This window comes from Cryptotermes secundus, unplaced genomic scaffold (genome assembly GCF_002891405.2).
Source record: "Cryptotermes secundus unplaced genomic scaffold, Csec_1.0 scaffold184, whole genome shotgun sequence".
Taxonomy (NCBI): domain Eukaryota; kingdom Metazoa; phylum Arthropoda; class Insecta; order Blattodea; family Kalotermitidae; genus Cryptotermes; species Cryptotermes secundus.
In genome coordinates, this window is record NW_019725839.1 from 325,536 (window position 1) to 348,593 (window position 23,058).

The window sequence follows — 23,058 nt, forward strand, 5'->3', positions numbered from 1 at the left end:
TCACTATACTGGGCAGCGTGTGCTGAGAGCAGTAAGCAGTGTAAAAACTACTGTAACGTCTACCATGTTTTGGGGCAGTTATTTTCAGTAACCACTTTCATTCCTGATATCAGTTTGTTTTACGCCACTACCATGTCATTGGGTATCACTGCGCTGTCTTGGGGACATGTGGTAGTGTAGTTGGTTGAGGCACTATGCTACAAGCTGGAAGGTCATGGGATCAAATCCCAATGACATGGATTTTTGCAATTTACCTAATCCTTCCAGCTGCATTATGGCGCTGGGATCAACTCGGCCTCTAACAGATATGAGTACCAGGAATATTCCTGGTGGTAAAGGTCAGCCGGCATGGAGGGCTAACAACCTCACCACCATCTGTGAGCCAATTGTCTAGAAAATGTGGGAGTCTCGACGTCTCACAGTCCTATGGGCCTCCACGGGCTGTTATAGGGATACCTTTACTTTTACTTACTATCATTGTGCTGTCTTGTTGCCACCAGCACCGGTCTCGCTACCACATAAAAGTACTGTTGGCACTTCTGACTCAGGGTGACACAACTCACGAATTCCATGCACGTTTATTCAGGCATAGTCATCTGAAACCTTCTGGCTGGCAGCACAGTTCAAGAACGGTGTAGAAGCCAATTGAGGGGAGTGAAATTGAGAAGCTTCCACAGGGAGGTGCGCCACTCCCCCCCACATGCAGCAGTATGAAACATGATGCTGTCACATCCCCTGCCTGTGACAAGGGGAAGGTAGCAAACAGTTTCATCTGTTTCCTTAAAGACAAAAGAAAACAAAATAAAAAGGTAATTTTCAGTAGGCAACTTTTGATTTCTCAGTCATTCTCACGAAAAGAACACTTCATAATAATCGATGCATTTTCTTCTCATTTTTAAATGTGACATTTGCAATGAACATCTCAAGCCACTCCTGATCGTAGGTGGGCAGTCCCACAGTCAAATCTGATTGTGACAGTGGCTTAAAATTTGCAATGACCAACTCTTTCTACATGCCATCCAATCTTTAATTATCTGACCTTCTGACACTATAACCTCTTTAAGTTGAGAAAGTGTCATTAAATGAGAAGTAAAAAGGGAACAGTGGAACAGAATAGAAAACTGGTATGGAACAGAGATGGATGAAGGCATTCTGGTCCAATGATCACTTCTAAAGAATCTGTAACTTCAGTTTTATATTTACATAATAATTTAATGAAGATCTTGAATTTGTACATGTTGAAAAATGTTTCTCTTCAATAAAGCAAAAACAGTCTATACTGATTTGTGCATATCACACAATATCACATTCATACATTCATAAGCCCCCCCATCATACGACGTAACGGCGTGTATTACGCGTCGTGGGAAGTACCCGTCATGTGCTGCGCAGTTCAGGGCTTCAGGAGTTGCCTTTACTGACCACAGCCACTGCCTGGTGCACTCGCCTTTGCCCTGTAACAAGTTCTCAACTCAGTAAGAGGTCTGTTTCTTGCAGAGGCATTTATGCATGCAAAGCAGGCTATATGAAAACTGGAGGTAAAGCTCCATACATTCTGAACCTTGCTGCTAAACACAGCTTCATGCTCCAGCCACTTAACTCCCACAGAAGGAAATCCAAGGTCCTACTGAACAAAAGGTTGGGTGGACGCTAGCAACCACCTGCCTCAGAAATTGGCTGTCACTTGTAAGACAGGCAGAAGTCAGAAGATCAAATAACAATTATTTTCACAAGAGGGTGAAAGCAGATCACAGTGGCCTCACACCCTGCAACCACGTGAGCACTGGTACCATGGGATTTGCATTCCTTTTGGGATAAGGATGAATGTACGTATTTCTGCGTTCCTGTTCTCTGTAGACCTTCCAATCAGCTGATCCCCCATCCAAAGGGTCTAACGCCTGTTTAAGGGGGGAATCTAGTTCCAGAGGTTAATCCTGAATTAGAAAAGGGTTCTGCCTAATCTCTAAAGCTTACAAAATGAGTTTTACAACAGTAAATTTGCAGCTGCTGATTACTAAGGGATCAACATGCTACAAGCTTACAGACTGACCATGCTAGAGAACCACTCTCTCTTGACACTAACAGTCGGTATGATAGCAGCGAGTCTCACCTGTTGTGTTGCAAGTGGCTCTTCACTAGATCTCCTGCTGTCAATGCGGACATGAGTGAGAGTTCGGCTGCAAGGACAGTTCCACACACAATTTGGGCCAATGATTTAGCGTTATCGCCAGGGCACTCCCTGTTTGCTCCTGCAATAAGACACATCTCTCAGACCGACAGTGGCTGTCCTGACTCTTTGTCTTCACGCTACGCAGTCCGAGTTATGGATGGACTCGTTAAATAAAACCTGCTAAAGAAGAAACTGCCCAGCCCACACTGACTGGCATTCTGTTAGCCTCACATACCCCATGCAGCAAGGCCTCTTCTGTTGTTCAGCTGTGTAAACATACCTCGCACTCCAAGCATCTCAAGACAGGCTGCTTGTGGTGGCAACACTGTGCCCCCACCAACAGTGCCAACCTCCAGAGATGGCATTGTACAGGACACATAGAGATCTCTGCCATCTTCTCCCCTTGGCTCCATCAGCATCATGCAGTTACTGCTCCCCACATTCTGGGCTGGATCCTGCAGCACGGACAGTCAGTCATGCTACCAAGAAACTTGTCCTGAATCTTCAACACAGTCTTCACAAGAGTCTACTTCTCGTCTCTTTCATGAAATAGATAAATTTACTCTACATCCTTGCACCCATTTCTTCAAGATACATTTTAATATTATTCTCCCATTTACATCTAGGTCTTCAGGTATTCTAACTAAACTGTGTACTTATTTCTCATTTCTCCCACAATCTATCATCCTCCTTGATTTGATCATAATATCTGACAAGCAGTACAAATTATGTAATTTTTTCCATTCTCCTGCAGTGTTCCTCCTCTCAGGTCAAAATACTTATCTGAGCACCCTGTTCTCAAAAACCCTCAATATGCAATGGAACCCCCATTTGGTGTAACTCAATTTAAAAGTTTTCACTTACTTAATGTTCAATTTTGGTGATCCCAAATCAATCAGCAGTAAATTTCATCTGTTTACAATGTCCACTAATTCACTGTTCAAATCCACTGCTCCCACAAAGAAATGTTAAATGTGTGTGTCGCTGTATATTCTTCACTCAAGAGTTAAGAGACCAAGTTCCACTTCACACAAAACAGGTAAAATCATGCTTCTGTGTACACTTTAATCTCTCACTGTATAGAGAGGAAATAAGAAGACAAAATGACTGTACCAAACATTTCCCAGACATAGCGTGTTAATATTTCCTTACTAATCCATACATAACCCTAGAAGCCAGCATTTAAACTCTACAAAGTTGTATGCTGCAGCTGTGTGCCTGACACTTCTCACTGATTCTCTAACCACGGTTACATACTTTGGTAATTACTGAAGTCAGTTTTAAGAAATTTTCAGGAGGCATTAAGAACAGTCTGAACTTTACATCACTTGTCTCCAAGCCACTAAGCTCTGGTTTGAAGGTCACAAAACATTCCCTATAGCTCCTATGAAATCAGAAACAGCTATAGTAGTGAAAACTATGGTCTTTGGAAGTATAATGCTTCAGTTAGATTCTCTGCTGCAGTCAGTAAGGACCTTCTCGGGCTGCTACCAATAGCGTTATCTCACCGGCTTGAGGGGTTAAGCAAAACCGGCCAGTTGCATAAATGCGAACCTGTCCTGTCGCAATGAAGATGGCAGTGACAATGTTTGCAGCATGTGAATTGAAGCCGCCAATGCTGCCAGCCACAGCTGAGCCAACCAGATTTTTGTTGATGTTCAAATCGACTAGGGCGTGAACCGTAGTCTTGAGGACTGAGCTCACCACATCTGCCGGCACAAGTGCTTCACACACCACAGACTTGCCTCGACCCTCAATCCTGCAACAAGACGAGAAGTACACTTCAGGGGCAGCGAGAGGACCAGCACAGCTGTAGTGCTCTCCGTGTGGGTCTCATAACCCTCAGTTGTCATTTCTTTGGTTCCTTCATGGTCAAAAAAGAGCAAAACCTCTAATTCATTTCATGAAAAAACATTTCAATAAAATGGTAACATGAAACAACAAGAGGCAAATTTCTCCCTGTGCTTCACTGAGTACCACACCATAATGATGTATGGAAAAGTGAATGTATAGCTCCATGTATTCATAACCTCAGCAACTGCGGCTTTACCCCGGGGAAACGAGCTTCAATACCACTGGACAGAAGGCTGAATGGGCCCAAGAATGAATTGCCTCCAATGAGACAGTACATCAGCTATTTGTAGACTTCAAGAAAGCCTATGATTCAGTTATGAGGGAAGTATTCTACAATATTCTGATAGACTTTGGGACACTCATGAAACTAGTTAGGCTGATTAAAATGTGTTTAAACGAAACATATGGTAAAGTTCGTATAGGTAAACATTTGTCTGATAATTTTCCTACCCAGAATAGTCTAAAACAAGGAGATGCTTTATCGCCACTCCTTTTCAACTTTGCTTTAGAATATGCCATTAGGAAGAACCAGGAACATCAGGTGGGACTGAAATTAATTGGGACACATCAGCTATTGGTCTATGCTGATTATGTGAATCTACTGGGTGATAATATAGATACCATAAAGAAAAACACAAAAACTTTTAACTGACAATAGTAAGGAGGCTGGTCCAGAAGTAAACACAGAGAAAACTGAGTATATGTTGCTGTCTTGTCACCAGAATGCAGGGAAAAATCTTGACATAAAGAACAGATGTTTTGAAAATGTGGCACAGTTCAGATATTTGGGAACAATGATAACAAATCAAAATCTGATTCAGGAGGAAATTAAGAGGAGATTGAACTCGGGTAATGCTTGCTACCATTCGGTCCAGAACCTAATGTCTTCTTGTCTGCTGTCTAAAAACATAAAGCTCAGAATTTACATAATTGTAATTTTGCCCATGGTTCTGTATGGGTGTGAAACTTAGTCTCTGGCATTAAGAGAGGACCATAGACTAAGGATGTTTGGGAACAGGGTGTTCAGGAGAATATTTGGACCAAAGAGGGATGAAGTGACAGGAGGTTGGAGAAAACTGCATAATGAGGAGCTTCATAACTTGTACTCTTCTCCAAGTATAATTAGAACAATCAAGTCAAGGAGGATAAGATGGTCAGGACATGTAACATGAATGGTGGAGAAGAGGAATGCATATAGGATATAGGTGGGAAAGACAGAAGGAAAGAGACCACTGGGAAGACCAAGACATAGGTGGGTGGATGATATTAAGATGGATCTTACGAGACAGGATGGGATGGTATGGATTGGATCGATCTGGCTCAGGATAGGGACCACTGGAGGGCTCTTGTGAACATGGTAATGAACTGTCGGGTTCCATAAAATGCTGGGAAGTTCTTGAGTACCTGCACAATTGGCGGCTTCTGAAGAAGGGCTCAGCTCCATGGGAGAGAGAGTGAGTGAGTGAGCACAGTATCATGCAAGCAGACCTAGCAGTGATTGGAAACAGGTACAAGGCAAGTATGTGAGGAGGGAAGGCAACCCAGCATTTTGCAACTGTGCCAAGACACAAGAATAAGATACCCACCAGTTGAGAGCTGCAGGCTTCTTGTCTATGCAGAAGTTACCACTGAGGCTCACAATCTCCATGTCTTGAAACATCTTTCGCATGAATCCCAGAGCCACTTCTGTGCCCTGCAGTCAAACAGCAACAAAACCCCATGAGACACACTGAGAAGTTGAATGCAAAAGAGTGCTAGGGTTCAACATTTAACAGTAGTTCACTGCCTGTCACAACTGTGCTCTTCAGACTTCCTTTATATACATTTTGAAGTAACCATTGTCTGGACAACCTCCAAAGAATATTCAATACTTAAAGAGGACATCACATGTTACCCGTTATTCTCATTCCCTGAATGGCGGGCAAGCTCCCCACCACTTCCATACCACTCAACCAACAGCAGAGGAAGTCAAGCCACACTTGGGAACGGCAGATGCTGAAAGCTTTACTGGTGAACTCCATGGCCCTGAAAACAACTATTCAACAACTCATCCTCCTCCACTCTCACTACTGGACCTGAATGAGTTGTGCTGTACTGATCGCCTACACATGATGAAACAAAATTCACACACAAGCTATCCACTGTGCAATTGCTCATTAAAAAGCAAACATCTATTGTACAAGTAAGTGTTCTGTGACATTAGTGTTCATGATACGCATCACTGTCAAATGGCAGAGGCTATCAAATGATTAAGCCATGGGTGCCACAGCCTCCACCCATTTCAAGGCAGACACCTGTGTACCACATGCCATTCTCTCAAACCAGCCTCAACATGTGGGCACCGCCTGCTGTCACAAGATCTTTAGGTGCCTCACAGGTAAAAATTCATTGCAGTTAGATCTGGCACCTGAGGAAGCCATGCAACATCGAATCCAGCTTCCTGGATATGTCGTGTCCAGCCATTGATGGACATCTCCCCCTTAGTACACTGGAACTCTGCTGTGCTGAAACCAGAACCTCTACCCCACAGCTAGAGGCACATCTTCTGGCAGCCCCAGTAGAAAAGTTCCCAGAAAATCACTGTACTGAGCAGCACATGGCTCTCACAACTCCGGCCCAAATGCTGACACTGAGGCACAATGCCCATAAGTGACTTTTGTGGACATTGAACACTCAGGCATAAAACTTGCTTCTTTCTGTCCATAGAATGTCATGTAGAGAGCTATCTGTAGTGTGATGATTTGTTAGCCACTTTTTGTAAAACCCTCCAATGTCAAATTTAATCAAAACTTGTTTACCTGTTCTTAAGCTATTTCATCCATACAGGTAGATGGAGAGATGAATGGAGGTGCTCCACTGCGAGGCAAACATGTAAAAGGTCTCAGAAAATCATAATCAAATCCTTAAATTTACCTCCTTTTGTACCACTGGCATGCACCCTCCAGCATTTACAGTGAATTGCATATTAACGCACAGCATTTGCATCAGTAGGAAGTGACTCACCTTGGACAGCATGTTCATTCCCATAGCGTCACCAGTCGTAGCCACAAAACGAATGTACAGGAGACGACCCACAACACGGATCTGAATCTTTAAGAGACGAGCAAAACGACTGCTGGAGTCAAAACTTTCCTTCAATGCCTGAAAGTTTTGAGGTGTTTCCATCCACTTCATGGCATCACTGAAACAGAAACACAACAAAGCTCTCAGACTATGCCTAACGCTGCACACCTACACACAGTAGCAGCAATGTCGATACAATGTCCTTACCTAGCTCTGCTGATGTTGGGGAAGCGAACAACAGGTCCACGTGTCATGCCGTCACCCACAATGCGGGATGTAATGCCACAACGCATAAGGGCACGACATCCCCTGTTGGCGCTTGCCACAAGGCACCCTTCTGTGGTGGCAAGTGGTACGTGGATCAGACGCCCATCGAGCAGCAGCGGACCTGCCACTCCGACAGGGATAGGCATGTAGCCAATCACATTCTCACAACAAGCACCCATTACCTGCAATAACCAACGCAAATGCTAGCAACAGTTCTCACCCTCACTAGAATCTCATGAAGAGGAGGCTTTGCTCTGGCCTCGCAGACCGGCAAACCGATCGCAAGGTGCACATCCATTGGTCAGCACTTGTTACTCAACTGAACACACTATCTTCAGGATGTAATTGGAAAAATGTACTGCCCCCATCTTCAGGACTAAAGCGTAAGGAGGCAGAGACACTTAGTCTTCAGCCCTGAATGTTCCTCCAAAATGTCAGTACACTCCAGCCAGATTATATGCCACACATTCCAAAACAAAACTCTTCATAGTCAAGGATGTACAAACCTCCATCATCAGAAGGACTCACCTATTCTTATGGAATACTCCTATCTCTCTCTTGTTTTCCTAAGTGGCCACCTGCCAAGAGGTTTCACCATCAAATTTCTGTATGAATATGTTTTTGTCATATCTGAACTGTTATTTACAACAAGCCAGACCCTTCCACCCCCACAACCTGTAACCTACCCCACTGCTACAATCACATGACTCACCTTGGAGTAATCATAATGCAGATATGGCAGGTGGGTCAATGCAACCTTCAGTTTGGCAATTACACCCAGAATCTTGCGTCTTATGCATACACCTCTCTCTGGCTTTCCCACAGCTTTCTCCAGCTGGTGACTCGGCAGATAACCATGAGCCACCAGGGCCATCACCTCCGAGTCATTCAGAGCACTTGCTCCAGCCTGCAAGAATGTCATATAAGTGGACATATCCAGCACAGAGACTGTGCTCTGTGCTGGAATATTTGAGATCCCGTAATTGCAACCACCATTTTAAACAACAACTATTTCTAGGGGTGAGATGACATCAAATGGATGGTAGGTGAGCATGAAACATCTGTGGAATGAAAATGGCATGAAAGAGTGAAGTGCTCAGAGAAAAATCTTTCTCAGTGCCACTCTGTCCACCACAAATCATACATGAATTATCCTGGGACTGAACCCGGGCCGCCACAGTGGGAAGCCAGTGACTTACCACAGCTTAAGGGCCGCGCCATAGCTCAAGCAGTTAGTCACTGGGCCCGGGTTCGATCCCGGGTCTGGTCAAGTGGGATTTGTGGTGGACAAAGTGGCGCTGGGGCAGGTTTTCTCAGAGTACTTCAGTTTCCCCTGCCAATCTTCATTCCACCAATTGCTCCACAATCACCCTCACCTATCATCTGGGGCTGGTACAATAGGCCAGAAGTGGCCACAGTACAAGGGACTTAGTCCCACCCCACTAGCAATAAAGAAAAATACCACGGCTTAATCACCATGCAACCCTTTGGTAGCAGAAACAACCAAGAAGGCAACACTGATAACACCGATGCCTGCCACTGGCCTCATGTTCTCACAGCCATCTTGGTATTCCAAGCAATGTTTCCTCATTACAATTCTGGATACATTTCTTGCCTCCTCTACCTGTGCTTCGTGGCTAACACATCCTAAGCTCAGAATTACTGGATTCTTGCCCTTTGTCTATTCTCTGAGAGCACAACGTTTCGGAAACTTGATCTGCTTCCATTCTCAGTCGAGGTGGGGGACAGCTACTCTGTTAGGTCCCTTAGAAAAAGCTAATCCCAATCACTGGGCTGGACTCACCTCACCACAGAATGGAAACAGAGCCAGTTTAGGAAACATTGTGCTCTCTAGCTATCTGGAATCCCAGACAATGGTCAAAGTCCAAGAACCCAGCAATTCCGAGTGTCATAGATCACTGCCAGAACCCTTCAGAATCTACATCTTAAGCTCCTTGATTTGTCTACCATAATTCAAAGAAGCCTCAGATATTGAGGCTGACCTAGAGACTAGGCACATCTTTACCGTGGACTTGTAGATCTTGAGGCACTCCTCCAGACTCCTGTCTTCTGTCGGAAGGTCATCAAGGTCTACGGACGCTATCCCTGTAGGCTCTTCTTCCAGCAGCCCACAGGAGGGAGTCTGCTGGATGGGCTCCTCTTGCTCTGTCTGCACACCCTTGTGCTCAGTGGGCACGACAGAGCCCTCAGCCCGCGGGGGGGCACTCACCTCCACCCACCCCTCCACAGCCAACATCCCTGCGTGTGAACCAACAGACAAGCCTGAACTCCAACTTGAATTTCAGTTTTATCCACTGTGAACTGGGCACGTAGTACTTCCCACATTAAGAACAGACTGTGGGCTGTTACTTCTAATGGTATCAACCCATATAAATACAATTTTCTCAGTTTTGCATTTTTCATGTTGCACTATAACATACTTATGTTTGTTCTATGCAAGACTTATGCTCTGCACACTGACATATGAAGAAATCAGAAGTGCCAACTTACTGGTGAGAGATCCTGCATATTCGCAAATGTAAAGAGAGCAAGGGCTACCAACTTACTGGTGTAAGTGTCTGCACGGTCTCCAGGCTGGAACTTGTTGGTCAGATCAAAGAACACAAACTTAACAACGAGCGCAAGCACTAAGATGAGGATGACAATGTGGTCTGCACTCACAGTCAGCCATCTGCAACAGGAACACAGTGCATGCCTAACATTTATGTTCACACTGAAGTAACATCAAGCTTGAGATCAAGCCCTGATATAAACCAAAATCAGCAATGCTAATCCCAGAACTGAGTTTCACTGATACTTTTTTACACAATGTTGCTACAGCAACAACACAAACAAAAGCATCTTGTTATGATTATGGCCTTCTATAATGTGATGCTATGTAGTGTGGTATATAGTTACTAACAGCTACCATCAGGGCACAAGGATGTTGTAATTAATGAACTGCCATGACATTACAAACACTGAACCTCTTCCCAAATGATAAGGTTAATAACCATCCTTATATTATAAAACATTTAAAATGGCCATGCCATAGCTCAAGCGGTTAGTCTCTGGCTTCCCACCACGGCAGACCGGGTTCAATCCTGGGTCTGGTCAAGTGGGATTTGTGGTGGACAAAGTGGCACTGGGGCAGGTTTTCTCCAAGTACTTTGATTTCCCCTGCCAATCTTCATTCCATCAAATTCTCCATCATAATCACCCAGGACAGGCTACAATAGGCCAATCAGTGGCCGCCATGTCTAGTGGACCCAGTTGGACTCCACCCCCCATTAAGCGAATTAAAAAAAAGAATTAATTAACATTTAAAATTGTCCTCAGTTTAACGTTTAGATCCCCTGTTTGCCAGACAGCATTAAATGAGAGTTTTACTGAATATAAAACACTGGACACTTACACATCATAACTAAAAATAACTATGACAGTGTCATGGACTTACACACTTCAGAAAACACTGTAACTGCAGTACACAGAAAGCCTTCTCAGTCTTCACTAGCCATTGCTTAGTATAGGCTTCCAATGGCAGACGTCCCCCACCCCCTTACTCTGCGTTCCAGAACTGTTCCCGAACTCAGATACCGTCTTCCCACTTCTCACAACCGCAACTCTCAACTGATTCAACCAATCATTAAAACTACTAGTCCTTGTCATATAGCCCCTGTATGAAACAAGTGGAAAACGTTTCTTCTATTATTGCAAGTTATCTGGTTGCAACAGAGCTGTTCCCTAGCAACAGCTGTTCTGCTGTCACCTGTTTACAGAGCTGCTACTTGACAATGGGTATACAGATCACAACACTTCATAATAATACACGTATATTACACTTATCCTCAAATTTCAAATTCAAACTCAAACATGATGCAATGTCAGTCCACTTACTTGAAGTTGTATCCCTCCAGAAGAGAACTGAATATACTCTTCGAAGTCACGATCGTCTCACCAGTGACAAGGTTCACCACAGGCAGCGCCTCTTCTTCACGAGCAAATGACCAGCGACTATAAGACACAAAAAGAAGAACATGTCAGAGTAGCAACACACAGCAGAACAACTGCACACCCACTGAAGGATTACCTCTAGCATGCGTAACACAATGGGCCAGGAATAGTGGCAGGTCAGGGTCAAGACGTCTGATGGCTATCACTGGCAACCTGCAGCTAGGTACAGCATGACACATCTCCCTTAGCTTCCATGGCACTTCCTTACCTATTTTAGAATCCGATTTTATCTTTATTTCCCAACTTCCTTTCAATCTATTTTTCTGCAGACCGCAGTGCAAGTAAACCATATATAAACATTCAATTCCTACCTCACAGAAAACAACCTCCATCTCCATAACAAACACCACCACCCAGTTAAAGCTGTTCAGAGAAATGATGACTCTTTAGTTTGTGAATCATATGGAACACATAAACACACTGTGCAGGCAAAATGCAGCGTTTTGTAATGTTAAAGATTCCTGGCACTCATTTCAGTCAGAGGCTGTCATAACCACTGTCTAAAAGAATTGTTAAGGAATGAAAGTACGCTCATGAAATCACCATTCTCTGTGTGTGTGTTTTCCCCTCTCAACTTCTGAACTAGTTTACAAGCTGTTTTGGAAATCTAGTATGGACATCAAATTACCAAGAGACCACCTGGACAAGAACACAAACTTCTGAGGTAGCAGTGATTCTAGTGATGCTTAATTTAGGATCCTGAAATGGTGCATGGTACTAGGCCTTTGAAAAGTATGCAACTTTTGCTTCAGGTAGTATCTCTGCAAAATGTAAACAAAACATTGCAGCCATGTGAATCTGTTCTTTACCTTGTGGTATGATGGCTCATGCTGACAAACTACTACAGCTACACATGTGAAATTTAGAGACGCTACATTCGCTTGTTTATGTGTGGGTTGTTACACCACATCCAGGAAGCAAATTGATGTACCTGTGTGCATGCACCAGCATCAGCCCAGCTGACATGATGACCTTCACACGCTGCACCACCGGGTTTGGTTTCTGGTCCTCCTCGTACAGGGCGCGCATGATGAAGGAACTGTCATGCCAGGTAGGCCAGCCACTCTCACCAAACTGTGACAGCTGGAAAATCATGATCAGAATGTGCACTGCACACCACAGAAGCGCACACTTCTAGTATCAAAGTTTACTAATGGGCAAGAGTAGAAATGACCTCATATGATGTTTCAGACACAAAACAAGTACTTGATACTCACCTCCAAGATCAGAGAAAGGCAAGATGGGTAGAATGTCATGAACATGATGTAGTTCACAACCACTGACATACAGGCAAAGCAGCACAAGACGTTCAGGCGCCAAACACCTAGCAACATGACCATGTGAATCTGTCACACTCTTCTAAATATACAGGAGAGCAAATAAAGAGCAATGCCTTCTGGGACATGATGCCATACAGTCTGGTACGTTCAGTGGCATTGCAGAAGAACGCATGTCTCCATCCTCAAGGTTTTAAGGACTGCTATGCAAGCAAACAGAGAGAGGCAAGCCCACACTTGAGTGAACCCTCCACTGCACTGCTTACAGTCTACACTTCCCACTGGTCCCTTGTAACACTCTTCTCCTGCCTCCTCCAATGTCTCCACTTCACAAATATGGCCAATTCTAGGGCTCCTAGCTTCGTGCTTGGGTAGCTTGTTAACAGATGATGGAAGGTGTACTAGTGAAATTAAATCCAGGATTGCCATGGCAAAAGCTGCAATTAGCAAGAAGAAGAATCTTTTTACCAGCAAATTGGACTTAAATTTGAGGAAGAAACTAGTGAAATGCTACATTTGGAGCATAGCTCTGTATGGGGCTGAAACATGGACACTTAGGGCAGTAGATCAGAAACATCTGGAAAGTTTCAAAATGTGGTGTTGGAGAAGGATGGAGAAGATCAGTTGGACCGATTATGTGAGAAATGAAGAAGTGTTAATTAGAGTCAGTGAGCAGAGGAATATCGTACACAAACTAAGAAAACGGAAGGCTAATTGGATTGGTCATATCTTACGCAGTAACTGCCTTCTAAAACAAGTTAATGAAGGAAAGATAGAGGGGCGGATAGAAGTGACAAGAAGATGAGGAAGAAGACGTAAGAAGATACTGGATGACCTTGGGGACAGAAGAGGATACTGTCATTTGAAGGAGAAAGCTCTAGATCGCATTAAGTGGAGGAATTGTTTTGGAAGAGACTGTGGACCTGTCGTATGACAGATTACTGATGATGATGATGATGATGATGATGATGATGATGATGATGATGATGATGATGAACTTCGTGCCCTGGCCTTTATTTAACCACTTTTCCCAAACACAGTTCACTCAGCTTGCTTAGTACATGTCTGACCCTGAAGATGGAGGTAGTACATCCTCCAAATTATTGTGAACTTCTATCAAACTGTGTGGTATCACTCTGCACAAGAGGGTACTCTTCAAAGCCATCAATGTGGCAACCTCATATCCAACAAGAAAGCACCCATACGATATGACTTTATAACTCTCCACTAAGAGATGTCAGGGTTCAATTCCTTGCAGGGACAAGACATTTTTCTCTTCTCCACAGCATCCAGAGTGCCTGACATTCACCTGACTTCCTGTCCAATGGGTACAGGCAGGTTCTATACTCAGGGACAAAACAGCCAGGGAGCCATGTTAAACACTCCCCTCCACGTACTGCCATGGTTAAGAATGGGTGGATCTATACCTCAACTCCCCCATTATGTCTTCATCATGTAGTTTAATTAAGCATAGAATAATTCTACCCCTTCCTTTTTGATAAAAATATACGCCATGTGTTTCAAATCCAAATCACTCACCAGAACGAGTTACATGCGCCCGACACAGATATTGCATTCTGAAGGTTTCCCTTTGTCACCAGCTCGACTCATACATGGACAATATCGCCTTGCAAACTGCAAGCCTCCAGGGTTTACAGACAGGAACAGGACACCTTCACTCACCTGAGAGAGTTCCCACCCCAATGACTAGAGTCTCGACAATCGTGTCGAGAGTGATTGTGGGTCCAAGCATGGCAATTCCATGCGCAATGTTGTGCTTCACCTCATCTTGACTGCGAGAGCTCAGTGCAAACTGTGCAAGAACCGTTGCCTTCGACAGATCAATCAGCAGCAGGAAGAAAAAGAGTGCATCCCTGGAACACAAGCTGGCAACTTTATCACAGTCCTGAAGTTCTGGATGTGCATGCAGCATGAAACTGGAAACTGTGGGAAGACTCTATGATGCACATTTCCTTCTGAAGAGAAAACCAAGCAATACTAACAAACCAAATGCATGGAGCGGAGTCCTTCTTGAGAAGCCGAGAGCCAATCAGCTAGCCAAGAAATTCCCTGCGTTTCATGAACCCAAAAGTATGCTGGCATATTCACAAGGAGCCACGATTGGGCCAATCCTGAGCCAGATGAATCCAGTCCAGTTGATCTACTACATTAAAATCCACACTGATAATCCCTGATACTTCTGTCTACATATGGAGTTAACTGTGAGAAAAGATCAATAGCAGTGACACTCCTTGATAATTACTGCAGTCACTTCTTACATACAGGTACAATTATACACAAGGTTTCAGACATTCACAATACGGAAAATTCACTTTATTATCTGTCACACTCGCAACTGTATATAAGATTTGTAACCACTGTCCAGTTTGACTGATAAAAGTTGTTTTTTTTTAATTTTTATCCTTTACATGTTTCGGTCAAAACGACCATCTTCAGAAGGATATTATCAACACATGGAAACTACTGTTACATGTCATACATATATGTTACATATTTTAACTAACGCTACAATGCACATTGATTTGTTAAAACATCTAAAAATTATTACAATAACTCTGTTTACAAAGCAGTGTACAATATCTGTTCTAATCCAGAACCAATTTGGTTCACGTAGTTACACTTCTTCTCACTAATTTTTAGATGTTTCAATAAATCAATGTGCATCTTAGTGTTAGTTAAAATATATAATATTTATATCTATACACTGTAGTAGTAGTTTCCATGTATTGATAATATCATTCTGAAGATGGTCGTTTTGACCGAAACATGTAAAGGATGTAAGGCTAAAAACGCAACTTTTATCAATCACACTGGGTGGTGGTTACAAATCTTGTGTACAATCATCCTTCCACTTGATTCTACAAAGCCTGAACTGCTCACAGCATCATTAAACAAACCACAAATAAACACAAATAATCTAGAAATAATATTCCGTCTGAGACTCAAGTCAAATGCCTCCTGAATACATTTAAAGACACTGACATATGCAACATACCCAGGTCATGTGGAAGACAAGCAGGAAGTTCTGTAGGTTCTAAAGGGTTCTGACAATGGTGTATAGCACTAAGAATTACTGGGTATTGGGGCTTCTGCCCATTGTCCAGTATTCTAAAAACTAGAGAACATGATGTCTTGGAAACCGTATCTGCTTCTATCCTCTGGTGAGGGGGGGCACCCACTCCATTAAAAAGAGCTAATCTCCAGGTGCAGTGACAGGTTAGCTCTTTCTTAGGGACCCAAAAGAGCAGGTGTCTCCCCCCTCACCAGAGGACGCAAACAGATTCAATTTCCAAAATGTTGTGTTCCCTAGTTTTTAGAATACTGAACGATGGACAAACCCCCAAAACTCAGTAAATCTGGGGAAGTTGTGCCTGACCTGGCCACCCCTGAAGCCACAAGTAATCCTTACAACAGCAAACCATCAACTGGCCATTAAGGCCAAGATTCAAACCCGCGTCTCCTTAGAGTGTATCATCACTTTCTAGCATTACACACTGAACAATGCAGCAGTGAAAGTTGAGTGGATCTATTCTGATATCAACCACAAGACAGTGACAAACACTTTCTACAGCCATGACCAGATACTGCAGCTAAAGTCTAGGCTCTCTCTGTACCCACCAGGAAGATCAAAAGGAGAAGAGATTGGGAGCATTTCAGAATGGGGCAGCAATGAAAATATTGTGCTAACTCATAAAGGATCAAAATACACAATGAAACAGGAATCCATTCAGATTTGAGGTTATCACAGCTGTGATTGTGAAGAGTCCTGTCTCCTGGAATGTGACGCCGTGTAGTCTGATCGATAATTAAAAGGTATTTCAGAGAAACAAGATGGAAATAAAATATTCTGATTTGATATTTGTAATTTTCCTCGGTCCATATAGGTAAATCCTGCAATACTATCAAAAAACACGTGTTTCCTTCCACATATTTCCTAGTTCAATTTACTTATTCCTTTGTCTCTATGGTCCTCAGAATATTTGCTTCCATGACAGTTCACCATTCTTCTCTATTATTTGCCTTTTCCTTCTATGTCTTCACTTCCAGTAACCACAAATCGCACTATCATCTAGCCATCACAGCTGGCCCTTTCAAGGACTTGTTTAGCCACTGCAATCACATGCCCCCACCTCTCCAAGCTTCTGCTCTTGATTTCTGATAACAGGTGCAGTTTCCTCAGTTTCTAGTTCTCCCAGCCTCTTGCTCATTTACCGACCCATACAACTTCCTTACAAATTTCCGACATATCAGTACATGTGTATCCATGCTTAACGAAGAGCCATGTCTTGAAGACGAATGGGGGAACTGAGACACAGCTCCAGGCATTCTTAATCTCAGTAGCAAATGCAGGTAAGCAGTCAGTTTCATGCCCGCATCACTTTACCACTGGTAACCACTGGACATGAGACTGAGTGGCCCCCAAAGCCAGTTCGATGATCTGGAGAGGATACGGGTTTCTTGCACTTTTTTTTATTGCTAGTGAGGTGGGACTAAGTCCCTTGTACTGCGGCCACTTCTGACCTATTGTACCAGCCCCAGATGATAGGTGAGGATGATTGTGGAGCAGTTGGTGGAATGAAGATTGGCAGGGGAAACCGAAGTACTGCCCCAGCGCCACTTTGTCCACCACAAATCCCACTTGCCCAGACCCGGGATCGAACCCGGGCCGCCGCGGTGGGAAGCCAGCAACTAACCGCTTGAGCAATGGTGCGGTCTACCTTGCACTTGCTATGAATCAAACCTCTGTTCCTCAGCCAACCAGAGCATGGCCCAATGCTATACTGATTGAATTACACCTGCTAACCCTAATTCATCTGGCGTATACAAAAGCGTAACCTTCCAGACAACTTCCTGTTCCCTAACAATAATAACAAGGAAATCAACAATCTTCTAGGTAAACAGCAGATACTTACTGCAGTCATTCATAATCCTGCATGTGCGTGAGCCTCACAGGTGTGTCACGTCAGCGCCACAGAACAAGCCGGACCACATTACACCACACGTCCATAAGAAGCATGAGCAGGTGAATGTAGCAAAGTGAATGCAAACTGGGACCTTGACATGTCTCCAACAAGTCATGCAGAGACGCGCTTTCATTGACTGATGTAATCGAATTTGTAAACTGCTTTAGCAAACGAACACTGCATATGAATGGTTAGCACTTACATCAACAGATGAGGCACAATCTTGAATTTTTTAAGTTCAGAAGTTGGATATTCTGCACAAGGTTGCTTCATGGATGCTATATAAATGCTGGCGTAGTATCTTAATAACTCGGGTTAAAAAATGAAATGACATACCTCAATCAGGCCATGACCACTTCCCATTCAACACTACATAGTGTAGCTACTGCTGACAGGAGAGTGTATCCCTCCTTACCCTGCATTGTGTTGGGATCTCTCTCTCTCTCTCTGTCCCATGACATTCCCATCATAATTTGGTGAAAATTCAGAACGGTTTTATCTTCTGCTGATGTAAGTCTACATAAACTTCCCCTTCTGCATTTATTTCACATCCTACATAAATATTTCTGTCCTCCTGCTTAGTTAGGGAGCCTGGTTAGCTCAGTCAATATAGCGATGGGCTATGGGCAGAGCAAACGGGATTCGATTCCTGACAGGGGCAAAAGGCTTTCCCCTTCTCCACAGCATCAAGACTGGCTCTGAGGCCCAGCCAGCTTCCTACCAAATGGGTACCAGGGACTGGGGGTGTGTGAAGGTGACCACTCACCTCTACCTAGTGACAAGGTTAAGGATAAGTGCAGCTATACCTTCACTTCCCCATACATCTTCACGGCAGGGAGCTTAATTAATTAAGCACAGGAACAACTGCACCCTTAGCATACCTGTTTAACCTTTTTTTTTTTCAATTTCAATTTCAATATCTGGGCTCCCTCAAATCCTCACAACCAATGTCTTGTCCAAATTAAGGTTCCACTGATCATGATTGTCAATTTCCCCTTTGCCTTCCCACCAAATCCGCATATTGTCTGCAGATATTAATGTCATGATGAGATTTACTCTTCTGTTTCCTCCTCTAGTTTTATTATCAATTTTGAGAGAAGTGTGTTTCTCTGAAATGTTGGTACCTGCCTACCAAACTACACGGTGTCATAACACACACGACCACAATACAGGTATAATATCGTGCACGTGGCTGTGTTACCACTCACTTGAGGTCAGAAATATCACTGCCGAGGAAGTTGATTACACTCGAACTGAACACAAAGCTCGAGAACACCGTGAACAGGCCTGCAATCCCTGCAACAAGAAAGAATGCTTCAAACAATGGGATACATTCCACAGTGCTGTACTGCTTCCATCCTCAGGACCAATCCTGATATCAGCTACAAGAACTTTATGTTTTCTCAAGAACAGGGCAGCGCCTCGGCAGTCAAACAACATATAACCAATTCCTTTTGCATCCCTTCCAATTCAACATTCACTCTCACTGTACCATTTCACTGCACAATCTGCATTACTGTCAGCAATGTTAAATAAACTATACATAAAACAGTAAGTTTCTTTTTACTGCTAGTGGGGTGGGACTAAGTCCCTTGTACTGCGGCCACTTCTGGCCTATTGTACCAGCCCCAGATGATAGGTAAGGGCGATTGTGGAGCAACTGGTGCAATGAAGATTGGCAGGGGAAACCGAAGTACTCGGAGAAAACCTGCGCCAGCGCCACTTTGTCCACCACAAATCCCACTTGACCAGACCCGGGATCGAACACGGGCCTCCGCGGTGGGAAGCCAGCGACTAACCGCTTGAGCTATGGCGCGGCCCAAACAGTAAGTTAATCAGTTAACAATGAATTGGAAAGGATGTGAAAGGAAGCAACTGTAACCTAATTTAACACGTCATCTCACACGGGGGGGGGGATACCTAGGTTTTGGGTCTGCTTCTGACTACAACCAAATGCTTCAGTACTACTCCTGTGCTGTTGGGCAGCATGAGAATACAGACTCAGGGACATGCATCCCCCCCCCCNTTTCTTATCAACAGTTTTGGAACTGTGCAGTGAAATAGCTCCATCTCGGAAACTCTTCGGAATAAGACACACGTACAGTATACGCTTTCTTGCTGTGACCTTCCAGAATATTGACCTTTCCTCCTCGGCCGCACTGCATACTTGATACATCATTGCTAGCCCATTCAGAGCCCCCACGATACTCGTTTCCATTTTTGTCTAGCTTTACCCTTCACACTGACGTTGAGTGCACTTGTATTGTGTCTGAATTTTCCCAATTATTCGCAGAAAGTATGGGAGAAACGGCAATGCATACAAAGTTTTGGCAGGAAGACCTGAAGGCATAGATGGGAAGATAATATTAAGAGGGATCTGGAAGAAATGCGGTAGGAAAGGTGGAGGTTAGGGATCAGTGTCAGGTCTGTGTGAACATTTGGGTTCTGTAACATGTTGAGAATTTGTTGAGTAGCGAAGCAACTGTTAGCTTCTCAAGCAGAAAGAAAGTAGTGGTCCCGATGTGTGACTTAACAATATTATATTTAAGCATCCTGTTGCACTCCATACGATAAATGATATAAACTCCGTCTCAAGTGCAAACAATATATTTGTGTCTTTGATCTTGCTCCCTACACTACATGTTTCGGCCTCAGACGGCCATCATCAGGTGTATAACACTCACGTCGCTGTCACACTGCACCCAGTTCAAAATTTAACATCTAAAACGCTCTCCCTGTCATTATCAACTTCTACTTCGTTGATAGCTGTCAATGATGGCCGTCTGAGGCCGAAACATGTAGTGTAGGGAGCAAGATCAAAGACACAAATATATTGTTTGCACTTGAGACGGAGTTTATATCATTTATCGTATGGAGTGCAACAGGATGCTTAAATATAATATTGTTAAGTCACACATCGGGACCACTACTTTCTTTCTGCTTGAGAAGCTAACAGTTGCTTCGCTACTCAACAAATTCTCAACATGTTACAGAACCCAAATGTTCACACAGACCTGACACTGATCCCTAACCTCCACCTTTCCTACCGCATTTCTTCCAGATCCCTCTTAATATTATCTTCCCATCTATGCCTTCAGGTCTTCCTGCCAAAACTTTGTATGCATTGCCGTTTCTCCCATACTTTCTGCGAATAATTGGGAAAATTCAGACACAATACAAGTGCACTCAACGTCAGTGTGAAGGGTAAAGCTAGACAAAAATGGAAACGAGTATCGTGGGGGCTCTGAATGGGCTAACAATGATGTATCAAGTATGCAGTGCGGCCGAGGAGGAAAGGTCAATATTCTGGAAGGTCACAGCAAGAAAGCGTATACTGTACGTGTGTCTTATTCCGAAGAGTTTCCGAGATGGAGCTATTTCACTGCACAGTTCCAAAACTGTTGATAAGAAAAAGATATTACGTACTGTTTCTAATAACAAACAAAAAACAAAACAAACTCCGTGTTCTTAGTCCGCAAGCGAACTATACCAACAGAGCGACCGCCGCTTGTTCGCGAAGTTAGTGCCAATTTTTGCGGACAGAGGGTGTAGCGTGCTCAACGCAACGGATCCCCACGGCCATTAATCTCAGTGTTCTACACCGGAGCCGCTGCTTTTCCATTCAAGTAGCTCCTCAATTATGCTCACGAGGCTGAGTGGACCCCGTTCCAGAACGACTACTTCTCAGAAAACTAACACCAGTATTTATTGTTCAAGTGACAAAGCTGGTACAGTTTACCTAGTATAATACATTTTCAAACATTCCATCGTCAACATCAGTGCACTTTGCCACTCGTGTGAGGACATGGCGTCTTGCTCGTCTGTACAGTGTACAGCTCTATCTCGGAATAGGGCACATGTACATACACACTTTACTGCTTAGAATGACCGATACTATGACCTCACAGCTCACCCTGTAGAGTTTATTCTGCTTCTAATAAAATCTAAGGACATTAATAACATTCATTGTTATGTTAACTTTCAAGCGGTTGTTTTATTCAGACATTTCCAACACATAATTCCGTATTCATTTCCTGTCTCCCCCTGAAAGCTACATCTGCAAAGGAACCGAACAAACCCTGAGACTCATCTGTGTCAGCAGAATGACCCAGTGTCTGCTCGCCACTGCCAGCTTGCTGAAGACAGCCCAAGATCTCAAGGCCTGCTGGACCTGTGGGGTAGGTGGTGGGGGCTGCGCATCCAAAAAGTGAAACTTGTCTTACCTAACAGGTGGCAGCTGACATAACGCACGAATGGAAAGTGCTACACAACTGGATCAAGGACTGTCCATCCCACTAAAACAAGCAGCATGCGCGGTCATTTGTCTGGGGTTTGGGAGCTCAACAGCCACTGTCCTTGAAGGAGTTGCACATTTTATTTACGGGCCTGGCATATGAATAATAATAGAAGCAGAGCGGCTCAAGGGACAGTGCTTTCGACTTGTGTCCGCCAACTGTCCGGGTAGGCTCTCCAGCTCTCCAACGTTTTCTGTGCGTTTCCTCGATCTCTCCAGGCATGGCATCGTTAAATCAGGCCACGGCCACTTCCTTCTGCAGAATTTCCAATGCATGCTACATGGTATGGGAAGTTGATGACATGGTTAAATAAGCAGAAAAATTAATCTGGTTACTGTGAAGCGGATTACAAATAAAATTTGAAAGAAACAGAGGCGGATGCCTGAAGAAAACAATGCAAGAGGAAATGCCGGCAAGGTTATGGGAAGCGGCAAGACACTGACCCATGTAAAGCCATCCCTGTAACGGGCCGTGGAGGTCCATAGGATTGTGAGACGTCGAGGCTCCCACGTTTTCTAGATAATCGGCTGAGATGGCGGTAAGGTTGTCAGCCTTACGCGCAGGCCGCCCTTTACCCGCAGGAAGATTCCTGATACTCATTTCTGTTAGAGGCTGAGTCGACCCCCGGGGCAACAGTGCGCCTGGAAGGATTAGATCAATTGAAAAATTCAACGACCTCATCGGGAATCGAGCTCGCGAGGCGAGAGTGATATACTGTTGGTGTATGGCAAGCCGAGCCTGTGCGTGTCCCTGTCAGTACCAGGAACACACTGCAATGGACAGCAGGCTGATGCGTGAATGGCAGTGGAAACTGCTTGTGGCTTAACTGAAGTGCTACCTCGGAATTTGCCTGGAAGCAGTCGGGAGCTCTCAGTGTCCCAGGCAAGTTCTGAGCTTAGCGCTCCCTCTTGACAAATTTGTTGTCCCTGTGACATGATGGAGATGTATTAGGTGACGCGCAGCTCCATGAATTTGTAACCTTTGGCACAGCCTTCTCCCCGCCGATGGCCCCCAGGGCAGGAGCCCACATTATCCATGGGATAGGAGGCTGGGCGGAGACCCCAGAGCCAGTGTGGACACTTTGATGAAGATAAAAATATCTTACCCTGCCGGATATTGAACCCAAATCCCTC

General features: G+C 44.1%; 1 protein-coding gene across 2 annotated transcripts in view; it reads right to left on the bottom strand.

The window, feature by feature from the left end:
* Positions 1-1,191: 1,191 nt before the first annotated feature.
* The window catches only part of LOC111863546 (3-hydroxy-3-methylglutaryl-coenzyme A reductase), a 60,529-nt gene continuing 38,662 nt past the window's right edge, over positions 1,192-23,058 (bottom strand). For both annotated transcript variants that reach the window (XM_023849955.2, XM_023849956.2), the window contains exons 4-18: positions 18,839-18,926; positions 14,329-14,519; positions 12,586-12,692; positions 12,300-12,451; positions 11,252-11,368; positions 9,922-10,046; positions 9,381-9,613; positions 8,067-8,261; positions 7,295-7,536; positions 7,028-7,205; positions 5,611-5,717; positions 3,725-3,929; positions 2,451-2,625; positions 2,111-2,249; positions 1,192-1,454 (exon numbers count right to left, since the gene is read on the bottom strand). In XM_023849955.2, coding sequence (XP_023705723.1) covers positions 1,415-1,454; positions 2,111-2,249; positions 2,451-2,625; positions 3,725-3,929; positions 5,611-5,717; positions 7,028-7,205; positions 7,295-7,536; positions 8,067-8,261; positions 9,381-9,613; positions 9,922-10,046; positions 11,252-11,368; positions 12,300-12,451; positions 12,586-12,692; positions 14,329-14,519; positions 18,839-18,926 — 2,294 coding nt within the window. In that variant the 3' untranslated portion in view covers positions 1,192-1,414. The remainder of the gene's footprint in view (positions 1,455-2,110; positions 2,250-2,450; positions 2,626-3,724; positions 3,930-5,610; positions 5,718-7,027; positions 7,206-7,294; positions 7,537-8,066; positions 8,262-9,380; positions 9,614-9,921; positions 10,047-11,251; positions 11,369-12,299; positions 12,452-12,585; positions 12,693-14,328; positions 14,520-18,838; positions 18,927-23,058) is intronic.